The sequence below is a fragment of the Crassostrea angulata genome, chromosome 5 (genome assembly GCF_025612915.1).
Source record: "Crassostrea angulata isolate pt1a10 chromosome 5, ASM2561291v2, whole genome shotgun sequence".
NCBI classification, from domain to species: Eukaryota; Metazoa; Mollusca; class Bivalvia; order Ostreida; family Ostreidae; genus Magallana; species Magallana angulata.
Genome location: NC_069115.1, coordinates 51826535 through 51845785, shown reverse-complemented (window position 1 = coordinate 51845785; position 19251 = coordinate 51826535). Strand labels below are relative to the sequence as shown.

The following is a 19251-nucleotide window of genomic DNA, read 5'->3' as shown; positions in this document are numbered from 1 at the left end:
AAGAACAAACTATAGTCGGAGTCAATCGGTGCTTTAAAAGGAAGGCCTGGAAACTTGGTCAGAGTTTTAAATTCTTGTGGTGCTAAATGAAATAACCATCACACTTCAATAAAACAGGGCTGATATAAAGGAACGTCTGAATATATATCTTCATACACCTACGTATGTGTGTACATATATCTATGCCTCGCCATTGGTCAAACACAATGGGTCATAAGGCATACCTGTAAACCTATCTGGTTTTAAACAATAACTAGGGGCCATTTTTAAATCTTTCAATGAAACTGACAATCCATACCCTATATCTAAAGATCTGATCACTCAAATAGGGGGAATAAATTTTTGTGATTGAGAAAGATAGGGCTTGACTCATCAAACGAGCCTGTCATTTTATGGCATGGAGAACATGCATTTACACATGTAAAGCTTAGTCCCCTACAGATGAGAGCAGTGGAATCCTTTCATGTCACTCCCCAAAATACATGTCTAACACCTAGCCCCATTGTGGAGACCTTCAGTTCTAACATTAGTATGCCCTGCAGTGGTGGTCACTCACTAATTAAACCATCAGATCAGCTGATTGACAGAAGTCTTTTATTTCTGTCTAAACTACTGATATGGACAAATTGTCTCTCAAAGGGACTTACCCTTTGACTTTTTCCAGCTTCTGTGAAGTGTTTTCTTCTTCACTTAAGCTTATCCAGTCTTCATAAAGTTCCTCATACAGCAGACAATGGGGTAAATTCCTGAGGTATTCCTAAAGAAAACAATTCAAAATGTTAATCAAATACCTGTCAACTAACTCAAACTAAAAAAAATTTCAAAAAAATTAATCACTGTTAATTAGATCTATTGATTGATTATGACTTACTTTGAGTAAGTGTCCCACTACCAGTGTGGGGGTTTCCTCATCTACACAGTCCAGACCCTCATCCAGCTTCTGATGGATTTCCTTGGCCAGCTTCACATTACAAGACTTTCTGAACACTCCTTTAGTATAAGGCCCATTGATGATCACAAGTCTCATCAGCTCCTGCAAAAACAAAAGCAATTTTTTTCAAATTTCTGCAAATTCCCTTTTTCCTTTGGAACTCTAGTGATGAAAGATCTCAAAATAAGAGGAAGAAAGTAAATGCTTACCATCACCGCCTTGGGAAGTTGGCCATCCAGCATGACATCGTGGAGAGGATGCCCGAAGAGTTTCCCTGGAGGGGTGGTGTTGTTATTCTTGTCATCCTTCCCTCTCTTGAAGAAGTTGAAGGGAGACTTCTTACTCTTGGATTTGTTTCCTTTATTGCTTTCATCTGAAAAATAATAAAACACTAAGTTATAAATACATCAACTGTATTAATTCCAAGCAGGGGATAAAGAAAATAAGTCTATGCACTGCAGACGTACATGGATAAAGTCTAAAAGATCTGTTAACTGCCACCATGATGGATTGTTTCTAGCCACGCAATGCATACATGTGGACAGTTCCTCTTAGAGATTCACTCTGACTTGTTTTGATTGCTTGCTTTCAGTTTTATACTGTGTTTTTGATACAAATCTCAAAACAACTCTTTTGTATTAGAAGAACTCCCACAACTACTACCCAAAAACACTTCACTCATCCCCAAATTCCTTGACACAGTTCCATAGGGAAGACCATAGAATTGGTACCCAGTCTTTTGTGAAGAGAGAGAGGATTAAGTGATTTAATCCCCGCTTTACCCGTGTCCCATTAACTATGGTCACCAGCTATTGTCCGGTAGTAAAAACAAAAAGGATATTTTTCTTCAGGTTGAAAAAAGCAGCTTAAAATTGTTTTGATGTTTCCCTTCATTTTTATGAATGACTTGAGTTAAAAAACAAGCACAGAGTTGCTATCTCGAGTGGACCAAACAGGTCAGCGAATTTGATCGCCCTGTAATCTAGACTGGCGTTTCTAGGTCTCTGACCAAAACTATTTCAAGAGGCTACTTCAAGATTCAAAATGGGAGCGATGTTTCGTCAAAAAGTACAAAACAGGTGAAGATTGCCATGGACTTTGGAATATGCTAAGTAGTTTCAAGACAATTTTAGGCCATTTCCATGCACAGTTGTCACTTGAAATGCATGAATTTCATAAACAGCATTATGACCTTTCCTCCAATGGGCCTCATAATTTTTGGCTACATGGTTTAAGGTGTTGACGCGATAAATGACAGTTTTATGACGAGGTTATGAACATCGCAAAAGTTATTACAATAAAATTTAAGAATTGAGAAATGAAGATTACACCAGGTTTGAACAGAGATGAATGAAAAGTCATCAATCTTGGTTTCAAATTTGCATAATGACAATGCTTCATAGTCTGAGGTTGTAAAATTAAGATCAAATTTTTGAATCTTAAAAATCTGGGCACTGTTTCATTAATTGTGACAAATTTGAAAAAAATGTATCTCTTCTCTAAAAGTTTCAACCTAACCACTTTAACACTTGTGAATGATTACATCTCGAAACAAGAAACAAAATGTCTCGCTCCAAAAAAAGTCAAGTTTTACAAATCAGGTAACACTAACTGATCCTCGTTAAACTCATAAAAGTTGATTAAACTACAAGAGGATGTTCTTCAGAACACTTGGGCCTCCTGCCAAATAAGCCCTGTATACCACCTACCAAGCAGAGCTCTGATGGCAGAAACTGCAATGTTCTAAAGCGTGCCATGACAGTCCAACTGCTAATTAAAGCCCCAAACCCCCAACAGATACAATGTTCTTGAAGCTAAAAAGAATTTCAGAGTCATTGTGGTCTATATTAACCAAATTGTAACATATTTCTTTTCTTCATTAATTTGGAGAGGTGCCAGGAAAATTTAGACTTCTCTGGAGATAAGCACTATAGTGTTTAAGGTGTTGTGCCAATTAATCTTACAACCACAATACTGACTTAGTTTTACATACTCCATTCATCTTTAACTTCTAGAAAAAACACAAATATAATTGTGGAAAAGATGATTTTCAGAGCATATCGTTTCCATTCCACGCCTGACTTATCATAGTGCGTCTAATTTACGCATCATCAATTTTACCTATCCTTAAAGTACCTTCTGCTCAAGAAATCGCCAAATCTGTGAATGTTTGGACTTTAGTCGAAGTAATACTGTATAACTTTGTATGGTCAGAAATTAATGACATGTATTTCAATTGTTATTTAAGTCTTCGCTAGAACTCTGTGAGTCTTTGTCATCATAAATCTAAATCCCATGCACTGTAGCAAGATATTTTATTGTGATGTAAACTGTGACCACAGATAATGAAGGGGAAGAACCTTAAACACTGCATTTTATACTTTAAGAAAATAATAATTAATGACTTTTCTAAAATCTACAGCCATAAATTTTGTTATGACAGGGACCATGTCATGAATAAATTCATCAACCTGCTCAAAATGTCAACAAATGGGTCAAAATAAAAAAAGACAAGAAAGTGTCAACAATTTAAAAATCAGGGGTATGTTCTACTGTAATAAAAACAAAACAAAAGTACTCAAGATTCAACTGCTTGATAAAAACATCGGAATATTGAGCAATCATTGGTTAATTTGTCCCAACAAGCAGGTAATATGAAGCAACATTGTGGCATTCCCCACTGTTTTTAACTCTGTTAATCCTAGCTTATGGAATTAAACTTGTTTTTGTAGTTCTTTTTATGAGATAAAGCATGTCCTCCAGATATAAATGTTTCCTAATCTTACAGAATTCTACCCCGTCCACTGGGATTACAACACCTAAATAACTACCCAAGTCCTCACTGGGACTTCTATTTACTAGTTTGCCAAAACATATTTTAAAGTTTAAAACTCCTGTTCAGTAAAATAATTTCAGCCTTTAGGGGCAGCAAAAATTTGCTGACGGTAACTACCGGTATTCCATTCCAGAATCTAGATTTTTACCTCTTTACCTCAATACATAATTAGAAAACAAAAAGTGCTGTTGTGATTCTCTTGGAAAGAACCTTAACATAGAAGTGTATGTGATATTAAATGGTACCACTCACCAAAGCTGTGTTTCTTGGATCCCTTCAGTCTGTTCTGGAGGATGAATTCAGAGGATTTCCCCTCCCCCTCTGGCTCCATTCCATCCAAAGAAACCATTGGATCGTCCGTTTTAGCGAGGTCCCTCAACTGGCTAAACTTTATACTGTGCGGTAATTCATGTCCTTCAAGGAGAAAATGAAAGAAACAATTGAAATCAGTCTTCTTCCCTGGTAGATATAAAACTTGATCATCAGCATGCGACAGGAAATAAGGAAATCCGTCGAGTAAAGCCCTTCCTCCAAAACTTAGTAAAAAAACACTCCTAAGTGTCATTTCATATTCAAGAAAAACTTTTAAAACTATAACAAACCTTTTATCAAAAACAGCATAATATTTGACTTCCACTGATATGATTTTGTGATGTCTTCAGAAACAAGACATAGCAAAAATCCACATAATTAATTAAGGAACTATAATCACAGAGTAATAATTAAAGTTTAAATCACAGATTGCGTGTGTATCCCCTGAGACGTTATGAGTAAATGACAGAAGAGTTCCTCCAACAGAAACGTGACTATAGTGGTATCCACTCAGGTGTAACAACTGAATACCTGTGTTTACCTGTAGGGGGGGCGTGCCATTCTATTGATACTTTACCTGTCACTCATTCGACGCATGCAAAACAAAGTCAAACTACCTACCTGGAACTGATACATCTGTTATCTATGCTTAGGAGATCCAAGCTAACTATAATAGATCATCCCATTAAAATTTACTTATTCAAAGAAGTGAGTTTTTAAAAGAAAACAAAGTTTTTCCCCCAAAAGTTGCATAACTTTTGACCATGTTTAATATAAGTAAAATCCTAACACAAATTTTTCTCAACTGTTATATAGAAGTAATTAAAAATATGTGTAAAAATAGAACCTAATTGAATTTCTTTGAATAAAATTAGAGGAAATTAGGGCTTCCCAGTTTTGGTTTTACATTTTAAGATGTCAGGAATACCTTTTGATATCTATCACGCTATGTCCAAGTACATGTAGTGCTTAAAGCCCCAAGTTCGGGGGAATTTAATGCAGCCACTGTATGACACACACTGCTTGTTTTAAACTCAATTTAATTGGTTTGTTATCAGAATCTGTCACCTAGCATTAGATTCAGCTGTATATAGAGCAGCTGAGTTGCAGAGCCATCAGCTCAGCACTGCTGGTATATCACTGACTTTCATTGATAAAGACCAATTGCTAACTTTTTATGTAAAATTTCTCAAATTAATACAATTAATTAACAATAGCAATTATTTATCACAGCAAATAAACCATATTTACATAATATTCAGTCATCATTATCACTCTCAGAGTCCGAGTCTGAACTATTTACTTACATCTTTAATATATATTTTGCGGACAAGGTTGTTTTAAAATTAGTATGGTCAAGGTATCCAAACCAAATTAGTGTTCCTTATCTTGGACACAAGTGGGAATAAATTTCAACATATTCTTGTTATTTCATTCAGTAATGCTGTAGCTTTTTAGGCAGAGCATCACTGCAGAGTCATAAATCTGACTGGATTGTAACCTTTTGTTGACAGCAGACCCTGATGAAAAAAGTTTCTCCCATGGGAGAAAAACTGGGGCTTTAAAACGCCCACACAATGGTAAACTTGTGAAATAGTTTAAAGTTTCGGATATGTGTCTCGGTAGGAGACAAAAGCATGTAACTGTACAAATAAAGGTAGTCCTTGTATATAGGGTCATATATATATCCCCTGTGTGGAAAGTCGGTCTACCCAAGGTAATAGGTTACACATTACCTGGTAATAGAATGTGGCCCTAATCAGCAATTACATTGCAACACACCCACAGAAAATATTTTCTTTTACACACCTACGAAAGTTCACAACTGCTACATGGAAATTTCTTTTCAAAAAAGAAGAAAAGGTCTTTTTTCATTTATTGTGAAGAAATCTGAAATTTGAGATCGTGTCTTGATGATTTTTTGGAGGACGCGGTTGTGTTTACGCGCATGTTTACACCTCCACGGGTGAGGGGAGACTTTGACACCCTCCTTAATGGGGTTCCGCTCGTAAATCATAGATAGCCTCCAAATATTTCAAAAGGTAAAAAAAACAATTGCAACTTACAAAACACGGCTATCTTAGCACGCACCCTTGTGAACTTTGCCTGTGATACGGTACCAGTTTCACGAGATCTCTCACAACAGCATTTGAAGTTAATCCTCTAATGTGTAACAAAATGGCTTTTTATATCTGTTTTACCAGATATAATGTCGTTACAAATGAACTTTCAAATAAATAAAACTGACTATTGAAAAAGGTAAAACACGGTCAGAAAAACATCTCCTTACGACAAACCTGCTGCCCAAAGTCATTCACATGTAAAGTGTTCATTCAGACATGAACATTTAGAATAACCTAGGCCTAACACAGTGCTAGCTGGTATCATCCAGATAGAGGACTTCATTTTTCCAGTTTCATAACTTCCAAAAACTTATTTCTGTTAATAAGGAAAATGATAAACTCTGTAAAATAATAAATCATCCATTTGTACACGTAGATACTCACCATATTTACGCACAAAAAAACAAATCCCAGAAAGAAATAAACCAAATATAGCCTAAAATTAGACACTAGTGTATTTTCCAATGTGTGTATTGCCTGATAGTCGGCCGATTGATATCTACGGAAAAAGTTTTCCCCTATAGTCATATATCAATTGAAAAGTTTTGTAAACATTGACCACTGTTGACATAGATAAAAGCTGGACTTTCATCCACAACACGATTGTGAGGACCACAGTTATTTTTAAACCATGGCTAATTTATACTTTTAAAATGAGGCCCAAAAACTTCTCTCTGAACTAGATCAAATATTTTCTATACAACTACGTCAAGTAGTAAACATTCTTGTGACCGTTTGTAAATTGTTTGGTCAACATTGGCAGTGGCAATTGCAAAACTGGGTGAATTGTCTGTCTTTCTGGGGTAAATTTACCTACATAGATACTGAAAAGTTTTATGTCTGTTTTGTTTCTTTTGAATTGAAATTCAGAGCACACTGGTTTTCAGAACAAGAATGAAAGTGTCTGTAATTTGATCAATGAATGCAGGCTTCCAACCCGAGACCTAAATACTTGTTAAAAGGGAGTCTGCCATATATACCTATAAATCATAAAAAACATACTCTCTGCAAAGATTTATTCCTTTTATGAGGTAACCCACAGAATCCATTACAGATACTGTGAATTAAAATTGATCTACCCTGTGAAAAGATGCCTATAAAACGCTTGAACAAATGTCTAATATGCACCTAATGTGTTGAGCACAAAGGCCAGAAAAATCTCACACATTGAAGAAAAGGTCCATTAAATATATTAATTCATAACAGATAGAGATCATGAATGAAAATTTTCTGTGATTTTGCATACATTGTGTGTTTGAGGTCTCCTGCAAGGAAGCTTTACGCAAGTACAGGCAATAGACCAGGTCACGAAATACTTTAAGAAATGTATCAATCATTTTTGTAATATACTGATATCTGTCTGAATTTTTTTTTTTTTCACATTGCAAAATTCACAATAAAAAAACTGTAATCGGTAAATTTTTTTTTTGGTGAAAGTCATTATTTAAGAACTGATATTTTTTTTGCCATAAACATCAAAAAATGGATCATGAAAAAAAATTAAAAACTTATGCAAATACCTGTAAATGTTATTCTCAAATCAATCAAAATTTTACATTCTTTTATTTTTCAAATCAAGATTTAAACTTGTATTACTTTCATTATTTCAAAATAACGTAATTTTTTTTTTATTTTCTTTTTTTTTTTGGGGGGGGGGGGGGGGTGTTGTTAAATTCCTACAGTTTTTCATACAGATGTAAAGAAGTAAATCAAACGAAGGTGTTTAACAGCTCGAGAGTTCACAGATATGCCAGGGTCAGAGCTATCCCACAAGACCTCCAGACAGTATCAGCTGTTTGTTTCTATTGTAACTATAGGTGTGATGTCCGAGGCCTATTGTATCCTTAAGTAGAAATGTGCACGTATTCAGCCTATTCCGCAGATGTTTAAATGTCTGTCTAAAAATTTGATATACTTTTTTCAACACGTGCAGGATTTACATGTGACCACCAAGACAAGTGACACTAACCAACACGTTTCTTTACATGTAAAGTGCATTCAACTTCCAATGTATGTGAAAAGGAATTAAATATAATCTTCAAATATGTTTAGCATCTGTTGAGTAAACATTGTCCTTATAAATAGAAAATGCCCGGAGCACTTGTCTATATAATTCTTTTTGGAGATAGCTCTATATGTATATAAGATTCCTAAATGTAAATATACATCATGGTTTCATAAAATATTATTTTATTTTGTTTTATTCATAATTATTGTAAAATGTTTGTGCTATTAAGAATTAACTGAGCAAGTTAGTAGATTCAAACAATACTTCAGGACACAACATAGACTGAGAATGGAACTGAAATACTAATGCACACACCTTAAAGTTGAACACCAGGTCAAATGAGATTTTTATTTACATAAAAAACAAGTTGAGAGATTCTTCTCATAGTGTATAAACAGATTAAATCAGTTATCTCCAGAATCAGCCTTTCATAATGTTGAACTATTTGGTATTATTTAAATGGGGTCTGTTTTGAGATGTGTTCATACTTATCTAGTGACAGAAAATATACAATGTCTTTAGAAGAAATGAATAACCACCTTAACTGCATGTTTGGGTTGAAGGAATATGGTGAATTATTTCCTATAGGTAGTCACCATAACCATAATACAAATATTGAAGTTTTAAATCAAGACAACTGAACAAAATTTTCCTTATTGAATATCTTTAAATGAAGTCATTTTGTATCAATTCTGAGTATTTCTGCTGAGTGTTACTGTTTTACTTTGAATCACATCATACAAGCAGACTTAGTCGTCATCTTCAGCATTTGACTTACCTTGAATGCCACACGTCATTGATATGGTCGTCAGTTTTGACAGCTGATGGTACATGCACTTACCTTGATGATTACAAGGTCCTACCTGTTTTGTATGTCATCGAACTACATGGTAAACATTGTCTCACCAGCACTAGTACCTATACAAGACCTTTACTCACCTTACAGATAATAAGGACCCACTTTCCATTTAGATCAAAAGCATAGATTGGCTTTGAGCTAAGGTTTGAGCATACTTTCAATCATCTTATATTCATGTATTTATTTTTATATGGAGGGGTAAGGAACTCCATAGAAATATGCACTTATAGGGACCTGATCCTTATTAATGTGCTGGGACATAAAGGGATGAGGAACTCTTGATGAATACACCTAAATATTGCTTTACTTGCCTCTGAGGTGGTCAATGCTATATCAATATAAAAATTCACCTGTATATAACTGTACTCACCTATGAGGGGGTAGGGGCTCTCCTCCTTCCCTGTCTTGACCCACAGTTGACATGCGCTGGCCTCAGACTCCTGAGAAACAAAACAAGAGAAACATGAAGTCTCCTCATGGTCCTCGGAATTCAAGACATACTTCTGTCTCCTATGCATATTCTTCAAGCATGGCTTGGATGTCTAACATGTCCAAACCATACACACAACTCTCGCCATTGTGACATTTTGTCATAGTTCTACCCCCAGCGAGGGCAAATACTTCCTGTCAAAGCAGGGTGCAAAATACTTGAGAAAATAAATATCGTAGTCCTTTGATTATCGGTGATATAGTAAAAAATTTCCCCGTTTGAATCATACACTTGATTTTTTGTCAACATGTTGTGTCACAATCAGAAAACAATCCCTCTGACATTCCTCGGTCCAGGTAATGCCCTACTCTTGCTCCTTCACCGATGATAAACGGCCCGCTCTAAAAGCACGCAGGTGGGGCTGATATATTGCCGTGTTTTTTTTTGGACGCTGACAAAAACCATCATCTCTAGTTATTTGGACTGTGAGGCTTTACCCCTTACTCTAGGTTAACGGAGGTATAATTACCACACCACTATTTCTGTCATTGTAGGTCTCTGGCAATGCTCGCCCCCGATAAACCAGTGAAGACAGTGTGGGCATACATTAAACAACTCTGTGCAGGTCAGAGATAACCTGGGCTTATTACTGTACATACACGTGTACATCACACTTTGAATTAGTAAGTAGTACATGCTGATTGCATAATTCCTATAAATAGTTTACTATGATGATAATTTGAAACAAAAATATTTTTCAATGTACTGGAATTTCCCTTCTTTCCAACCCCCCTCCATCTTTTTTCTAGTCATGTATTACTAACAATAAATTGTTTACATCATGAAATTATAGATAAACAGTTGATTATCATTCAGTACATTCTGCATATCAGCATGCAATTTCAAGGATGTTTTGGGCATTTTACCTTATATTGAACAGATATATTCTAAAACTACTTAACAATTATACATGTAGGTCACAAGTTCCTGGAACTTTAAGATTTATATCAAACAACTAAGGCAGCTGTTCTAAAGGCTTTGTGTCCTCCAGACCCCCATGTAAAATCAAGCCTGTATCTTTTACATACATCATATACTTGTACATCACACAATAACATAGACCCTTTATGTTTATATTTGACTCACCGTGATGTGGAACTTGCCGATACACTGGGACAGAAGATCTTTGGCTGTTGTATGATTGTCTATCTGGAGAGTGCATGTCTGAAAGTAGAATTCACAGAATTCCTCAGTGTCCTTAATCTATTTTACACCATCATAAAACCATTCATCAACATCAATTATTGTTGTCCATCATCATTTTGCTATTTTTAGAGATGAGCAAATACTAAATATGAAATATATAACCAATATACATGTAATGCAAAATGCTTCCATTAGACTTAAAACAAAATTATAAATGAACTTTTTTTTTACCTGAATAAAAAAAGTAGCCATATCATATCCACTCCAGCTATTCACTGAAGTACGTGTTTAAACAACATTTGTTTGAATTAATGGATAATTGTGTTAATCACAAAGTTTTAGACTTAATTGAGTAGACTGAGGTTTTTCTTGATGTCAATTTATAAACCCTAATTAACAGATTACAATTAAACACAAACACCAAAAGGTGTGATAAATACTCAGGAACTAGTAGTACTGCAGCTACTTCTTAAATCAATTAAGCTCAGGTAAATGTCTATATACACACCTGGTCCAGGTCGCGACTGTGGACTTTGACCTTCACCGTCTTGTTGGCTTCCTTCATTCTCTCCAACTCAATTGTTCTAGAAAAAAAGAAAATATATGCAGAACTGTCAATAACATTTTCTGTTTAATATATTTACATTTTTAGAGTACTAACAGTTGTAAATAGTCACATGAGAGTATGCACATGCATAACTTTTCCCCCATTTTTTGCAAATCTTCTTCTTTTGTTTTTTTTTTTGGGGGGGGGGGGTGCTCAATACAATTACAGTACACATCACCTTACAATTTTTTTCTCATAAGAGGAGAAAAGTAAACAAACAGAAAAACCCCAACAAATTGCTAAACATGTGAACACTTATCTAAGATTCACATCTCACTACATACACAAAATACCTGCTAATTATGGCTATCACTGGAAGGCTATTTGGTTATTGTTTTTGTAAGCTTATGAAAACAACATGATATAAGTAAACAACTGTTCACATTCCAAAATAAAAAATACCACAAATAGCAAGAAAAGGATCTTATGTTGACTTGCTATATATCGGCCAATACTTTCCTAATGAATGTCTTTATGTTAATGTGACTTTCCATGAAATAGACACATGCCAATTAGTTACTAGAATCATTGCTTTTGAATTAGTTATTGAAATAGGTCATCCTTTACATAAAGTACTGATTTCTTGGACATCACCTTTTTATTATCATCATCTGAGGTCAAGGTTATTTCAGAGAGGTAAAATATGAGACCTTCCCAAAAACACACCCACCGTAAGTCTTAATTGACATTCAGTTTCAGATCTTGTGCATAAAAAAACCACTTAACCATGTTTTTTGCAGACAGTAACTTATTTGTTTGTAAACAAAATGAAAAAATAAGTCAAGGTCGATTGAAGGTCAACCTCTGAGGAAACTTACTCATTGAGCTTGTTAAGCCAGAGTTCCTTGAGCTCCACTGACTTGAATGTCGCCACGACATTGGTGACCGGCCATCCAAGGACGAAAGACTTGTCTGGGGGAAGCGTCGCCTCGGATACGTCATATATACATGTAGCTAGCCACAACTCACAGACTCGGATTCTGTGCTTAAGTTTGAAAGTTGTGCTGGATCTGAAAGAGTTTGCAAGTTTTTTTAATTTGAAATTACTTTGTACATCAATGAATTAATGCTGCAGGTATCATTGTCCCTATACTCACTTTTGCTTGGCCACCAGCAACAGGTCGTTGAAGAGGAACAAGTACCTGTCCTGTGTTTGCATTCCCTGAAAGGAACAAATATCACTCATGAAAGCTAGGAAAATTATAGCTGATGTTTTTATTTTAACATAAAGGATGATGAAAGTTGAAGGAAATGTCTGGCCAAGCTGTTACTTTCAGGTCTTTTTTGGGCTTACAAGATACCTCTTCATATGACTTTAGTTGTTTTATTTACTAAAAAATTTGGTAATTAGACTCTAGTTGGTGACAAAGAAAGAGTAAACATCAACAAGAGATGTTGTGACTCTGTATAATGGTGATAAAAGACATTTTCTGTTATCAAGGTAAAAAAAATAACAACACAACTCTAATTAATTGTGATGTATGACTAGATAAAAGTTAAGGTATTTCATTGTTTGGAAGAGGATTCTAATTTGCATAAAAAATGCAGCGTGATTATATTGGGAGGGGACCAATGTGGGAAGCCAGATTATTAATACATTTATTTAAAGAAAGTGACAGGGCACAAAAAGGATCTGGGTTTCTGAAATAATACATACAGCCAGAAAATGTGATGAAAAATCATTTACATTTTACATAATAACCACAAGAATTTTCACCAATTCCTGTTATTAAATGACATCACATTTTTGACTGTTGTTTTATATGCATTTTTAGAACGGAGGGGAAAAGGTTAATAAAATTCAATTCATTGCTATGCATCAGAGAGATTGTAAACTGTTCAACTTCACATTCATACTGGTAGAAAAAGGACCAATATTTCTCAATTAAGTACATGACTAAAATTTACCCTAATTACATATAAGTACACACGGACAGTCACCAACCCTCAGACTGAATGGCATATAGCAAAAAAACAATTATCATGAAATCTTGACACTTCGTTACATTTATTCTGGCTCATTAAATTTCTGCTGCTAGATGTCCAAAATTGATCTACACCTAGACAGATTCATTCATAAACGGCTGGTTTTTGCTAATTCATGACAATAAAATATCACCCAAATCCACCATTCAGAACATATGTCCTTTTAGCAAGCCAAATTTTCATTCCTGCAGAAAACTATACTCAAGTTGCCGCCTAAAGGTAAGGAGCTAGCGCTTATTAAAGATGTTTAGCACCCTTTTTTAAAAAACCATGCATCTCCATAAAAGAATATATGATATTAAATCACACGTCCCTTTTTTTCTCTTTTTTTTAATGTGCAATGTCGTTATGCACATTAGCTTATATTTCCATGTCTAATTTATTACCCAGTCTAAGTGGTGTATTCATTATTATTTTTTTCTTGGGTGCTCATGTAATGGAACTGAATTGACAGAGATGACCGATTTTCTTCTTTTAACAAAGTTCACCAGAGGAAAAGAATCATCGGCAGCAAACTTTGAAGCGAATGTTTTTCTATTAAAATCCAACTATCACCTGCTACTAATACAATAGGGCAACAGATGTGGCCAATATTTCATTGAAATCACCCTAGCTATCCAAACTCTTCTCATAAATTGTGCTTACACCCAATATACACTCCATATCTACCAAATCAAATGGGTCATTCCGATTGATTTCATACTATCACAGGAAACATAATGCCCTCGCAAGCCATTTAGGTATTGAATGGACTGGAGAAGGTCACCTATAGAAACTGACCAAGAATTGAATGTGTATGATTTTATGATTAAAGATTTCAGACATATTTGACCTTTGTATCTGGATGGAGAGTTCACTAGCCTTTTGATATTTACATTTGTCTGTCACTTAGTGATTGGTACGATGTAAGCTATCTGATGTACAGAGAAAAATACCTATGGGGATGTACATCTAATTCTTAACACCTGAGTATGCAAGATATTAACACAGAGAGGGTTTTAACCGAATTTGGAAATATATTCAAACTCATCTCCCATTTTGTTTTGGGTGGTATTTACAATATGGAGGACATCTTTTCAAACACTACGACAAAACAAAGAAAAACTAGCGCATTAACCTAGTTTTTGAAATGCACAGAACACATAGCAATAAGTTATTAAAAGGTTCTTAAGTAAAGGCCTGTTTGAAGAAGGTTTTAACACCAACAGCAATCACATACAACCCGACGAACCTTAATGTTTGTCGATTTTTTGCTACCTGAGCATCTTTTAGACCTACATACACCTATACAAAATTATGATTACCTGAGCAAATTCCACATGGCCCTCTAGGATGAACTGTCGATGTGAGTTTCCGCCGTGTCTCAGGGGAGTCACTAAATCCATCTCCTTCTTGCCCATGGAGCTACTGGACCTGCAAAACATAATGTTACCATTATACCCTTGTGTGTTTCGTACATATGTATAGAATCTAGTCTTTGACTGTGGAGACATATAGGTGTGGAGAATGAAATGCTGTGATTGATTTCTCTCTATTTTTCATAGCATGAATGAAAATTGTTAAGGAAATCTTTTATTTGCCAAAGATTGTGCGATATAGATTCACTCTGTGAAAATCTCATCCCAATCATTGTCTCGTTTGTAAATATGTATTTGACAAAAAAAAATAATTTCACTGCAGCGATTACCTGAGAACCTCACCCCCCAGAACTGTTTACCTGGCTATTAGCACCGGTCTGACAGAAGGGGGCCAGGTTACATGGTGGCAGACCAATAAAATATTTGTCAAACAGTTTGTATTCTAGATTTGTCGTCTATTTTTGTTGTTCCTATGCCAGATTGGATCATGAAGTGTACCAGAATGACATAAATAATAGCCATGTCCAACATTTAAAAACCACATCAAAAAAATCTGTTTTTTTCCAATACACAGTTGTTTGATCCGGAAGAGTTTTAATGGAATTGTTAGCAATGAGTGTGCGACCCGTTAAATTGCTGCTCAATTCTACGACAACGAACTCGACTCAATACTGGGTGGGTATAAGCACTAGCCCCTCATCTGTCCAATATATACTTACAACTGAAGGGTCTCAGGTCTTTGATGTTCAGTAGGATTCTTATGTAAATCTGACATGTTAACCTCTGAAATTGGGGGGCGTTAAGTGAAAATTTGACAAATGTCTTTAAAGTAAACAGACACCACTTAGGTCTTAGAGCTGTTTTTCTGGTATTGGGCCGAAATGATGTGCGCAAGAGTCTTATGCTGTGAAGATAAGGGATTTTGTGTATTGGGTCTGAACGTGACCGGCTGTGTCATTTCTACTTCTTTCAAATGACAGGTGTCTCTCTTAAGTTCAAAGCTTTGCAAACCCTCCTGTGGGGTCCAACGAGCATTAGTATGCAGACCTACCAAACAAATAAAAGTCAACAAACTCTAAGATCTCAATGCTTTTTGGGAAAACTAAACAAATCTCCTTCCTAAGCAGTAAATGTTGATAGATTATTGAAAAGAATTCCAATCAATAGAGACATAGAAGTCATTATCACTCATGAAAATCTTTAAATGTACTGCAGTACTACGGAAGATGAATTCTTTTCTTGAGCTGATATGCGTAGCTTTCATAACTTAAAGCACGGCAAATATTAATAAATCATAATTATGGAATTCTTAATTTCTTGCGTTGGCCAATGGAAACTTTAGTCCTAAATATAAATTTTGCAGTACATAGGAAACATTAAAGACTTCCTAATTTCCCAGTCTACATCATAAATTATGTAGAAAAATGTATTTACATTCACATGGAAAAACACAAGTTTCAATGACCTCTATCTAACTGAATATTGACAACTTAATTATTTTTCTCCTCCAACAAAAAGAGCTAGATTAAGATTTACTTGTTAGCTTGACTGCTTTCAGGAGACAGCTATTAAACTTGTGAACTTTTTAACCTGACGCAGAACATTAAAAACAGGCCACAAGTAATTAATCATGCCTATATTAAAAAAAATGAACACAACCTTGTCACATTTCAACCAAATAATTTGCCATGATAGTGAAAGCCTGCACTTGTCTATAGATGTCAAATACCCCGGGCCAAGTTAAATTTACCCGCAATCCTGCACACGTTTCCCTCTGAAGATAGAAACTACCATTTTCGCTGATAAAGAGAGACATTATTGCTGAGTACAATGTACATATTAGCAGCTTCTTTTGCCTCTATAAATAGCAGCAAAACGATGCTACAAGACACCAAGTGTCCCTGTACAATGGAGGCCTTGTCTTGACTGTCTCACTTGTAATGATAGGCTCTTGACAGCCACTTTTTTCATGGACCAATAGATATTACATGCACATAAATGGTGTCACATAATAACCAGGACATGGACTTTATATAATGGTAATTATTCATAAAAAATATCTCCCTCATATAACAATTGTTCAGCTTGAATGAATGAATTACTCGTAAAGTCAAAGAGAACAACTTTTCATTAATGTACATGTATGTATCTCTACAAATACCAATACATTTATTAATCGTTTCTCTATGTCTTTGCATAGTAGATTTTTCTTAAAGTTACTTTTCAAGGATCTAGCATTCTTTTTTTGGAACTTTTAGAAATATATATATATATATATATATATATATATATATATATATATATATATATATATATATATATATATATATATATATATATATATATATAACTAACTATATTGATCACATAATTCTATCAGTTACTGGGATTAAGCGTAGCATTGCACTGCTTACAGTTCTGTCACAAGCCTACACATTAACATAAAGAAATAATTCTTTCACTGTGTGGTCCTCCCTCTATATCTACCGAGTGTTCTGGCACAAGAGGACACTAATTAATTCTGTATAAACCCGCTACCTGCTGCAGATTATCCTAATCCATATACAAATCAGAGAACGGCGTGGCTTAACCACTGAGCTGTCCATTGAGACAATACAGCCTGATTCAATGCACATGTCAAAACGCGCCAGGGCCAAAAGGTCTTTAGAACTCTATTGCGGTGATACATACATTGTAACTTGTGTATTGACTGTTAATTATACATGCCTACACAGAAAAGATTTGATAACAGTTTTGTTCAATTTTACAACAATCCTTAAATTTACTATGTTTACTACTTAATCCACAATGTTTTGATGAATGTATTGTAGTTTATAGAGCAACATATGCATACCAGATGTTTGCAACTTTCTTTTTGATCAGGGTGTACATAGCAGAGTTTGCTGGATTCTTTATTCCTTTGGCTTAAGCCATCCTCCACAGACCCTGGCTCCAAAATCACTCACTATTCACTATTCCAGATCACAATGACTAAAAACTCTTTATCCAAATTCCAAATCAGAGCAATATGAATTTTGTATCTCTGACTAGAGTCCATTGGCATTCAGATGGCTTCAAAATGAAGATGCAATATCCATAGCACAAATAACGAGACTGAGGGAGTTTTAATATCCATAAAAAGAATTCTTTGGTCCTGAGCGATCCATCTTTTTGCCAGCTAGAATCTAGCAATCACAACTGATATGTAGAAACCAATCTAGACTGAGCCACAAATACACAAAACATTTTTTCCCTGCAGTAAAAAAACCAACACCCCAAACAGAGCAGAAATAACTTTTGTACATGATGGTTCTGATGTGTGGCTCTGAGACATTTATCACGTATCTGTCAATGTTCTGTCCACTGCCCCTTGTCTCGGTCACGCCTCACTGCACAAATGATTCCAACCACAACCCACGACCCCCTCACTCACCAAGACAGCTTGGAAGGCTACGAACAAATGACCATGCAGTGAGGAGCAATGCTGCAATGGTCACATGCATCTCTTGTCACATGTTCAGGTGTGTCAAAATATTTGTGTATTTTTTTTTTATTGCACACGTGCATGTATGCTTGTATATACTGGTGGGTAATCTACACATAAAATGAATTAAAAAGTATAGTCTGGCAATTTTGGCCAATCCAAAGTTAGAATTTTGAATATCTGTAAAAATTTAAGGTTCAGATGAAACTTTGCCAGTTCAAGTGGTGAGGCATCTTACAAATGATTTATGATGTTTAAGTAGGATATGGAGAATAAATTTTTATCACCATTCCACTCCTCTTAACCCTGTGAGTTAATACATCACACCTGATGTCCCAATAAGGAGTCATGCAGCCATCTAGATCACAACAAATATACCTGGCCATCTAATTCTTCACTCAGGAGTTTATCACCAGCAAAATCTGAGCCAGCGGTAGATGAGCTGGGTCAGAATCTGATTTAGGTTAAGCTTTTTATTGACGGGTATGGCTGAAATTCTCCAGTTCACTGTGCGAGCTTCGTTGACAGAGGATTATTTTAGGAATATTTTAGCATTATATCTTATCATTTCTTGTGTGTTTAACCCGTCACATGCTTTTTATAACCGACATTATATTTCATATATCAATTTTTAAAATAAATGCATTTCAAACCTACTCTATTTTGGGGAGAATTAAGTAGGCCAAGGTCTCTATAGACATTTACTTTGTGTCAATACAGGAAAAATAAAATCCTCTTTTATCTCTTCAAAGGCCTAAAAATGGTAATCATTTCCAATATTCAACTAAATACAAAGTCTTTCATGAAAGAAAAGATCACGTTTCTACCCTCGCCAAGCTATTTTCCCTGCATTAAAAAGTTAAACTACAATAAATGTATCAGTCAGGTCAGTCTTTGTAAACATACCTCATACACACGGGCTAGTTATGCAATATCTCCCTCTTTTTCATTTTTTCACAATAAAATTCCACAAAGATCTCGAAGCTTGTGGGTATGTAAGCAATGCTAGCGTGGTTCTGACTTTTCTTTTCTCCAAACTACGCAGGAAGGGATACATTTCTAACAATGAAACCTTCAAAATCCTATTGTACTCTGACACGTCAATTTGTTT

General features: G+C 35.2%; 1 protein-coding gene across 13 annotated transcripts in view; it reads right to left on the bottom strand.

The window, feature by feature from the left end:
- LOC128184240 (uncharacterized) overlaps positions 1–19251 on the bottom strand; it is a 105933-nt gene that overhangs the window by 4610 nt on the left and 82072 nt on the right. For all 13 annotated transcript variants that reach the window (XM_052853650.1, XM_052853652.1, XM_052853653.1 and 10 more), the window contains 10 exons: positions 14603–14711; positions 12410–12474; positions 12131–12322; positions 11214–11289; positions 10646–10723; positions 9440–9509; positions 4020–4181; positions 1141–1304; positions 872–1033; positions 648–757 (listed from right to left, as the gene is read on the bottom strand). In XM_052853650.1, coding sequence (XP_052709610.1) covers positions 648–757; positions 872–1033; positions 1141–1304; positions 4020–4181; positions 9440–9509; positions 10646–10723; positions 11214–11289; positions 12131–12322; positions 12410–12474; positions 14603–14711 — 1188 coding nt within the window. The remainder of the gene's footprint in view (positions 1–647; positions 758–871; positions 1034–1140; positions 1305–4019; positions 4182–9439; positions 9510–10645; positions 10724–11213; positions 11290–12130; positions 12323–12409; positions 12475–14602; positions 14712–19251) is intronic.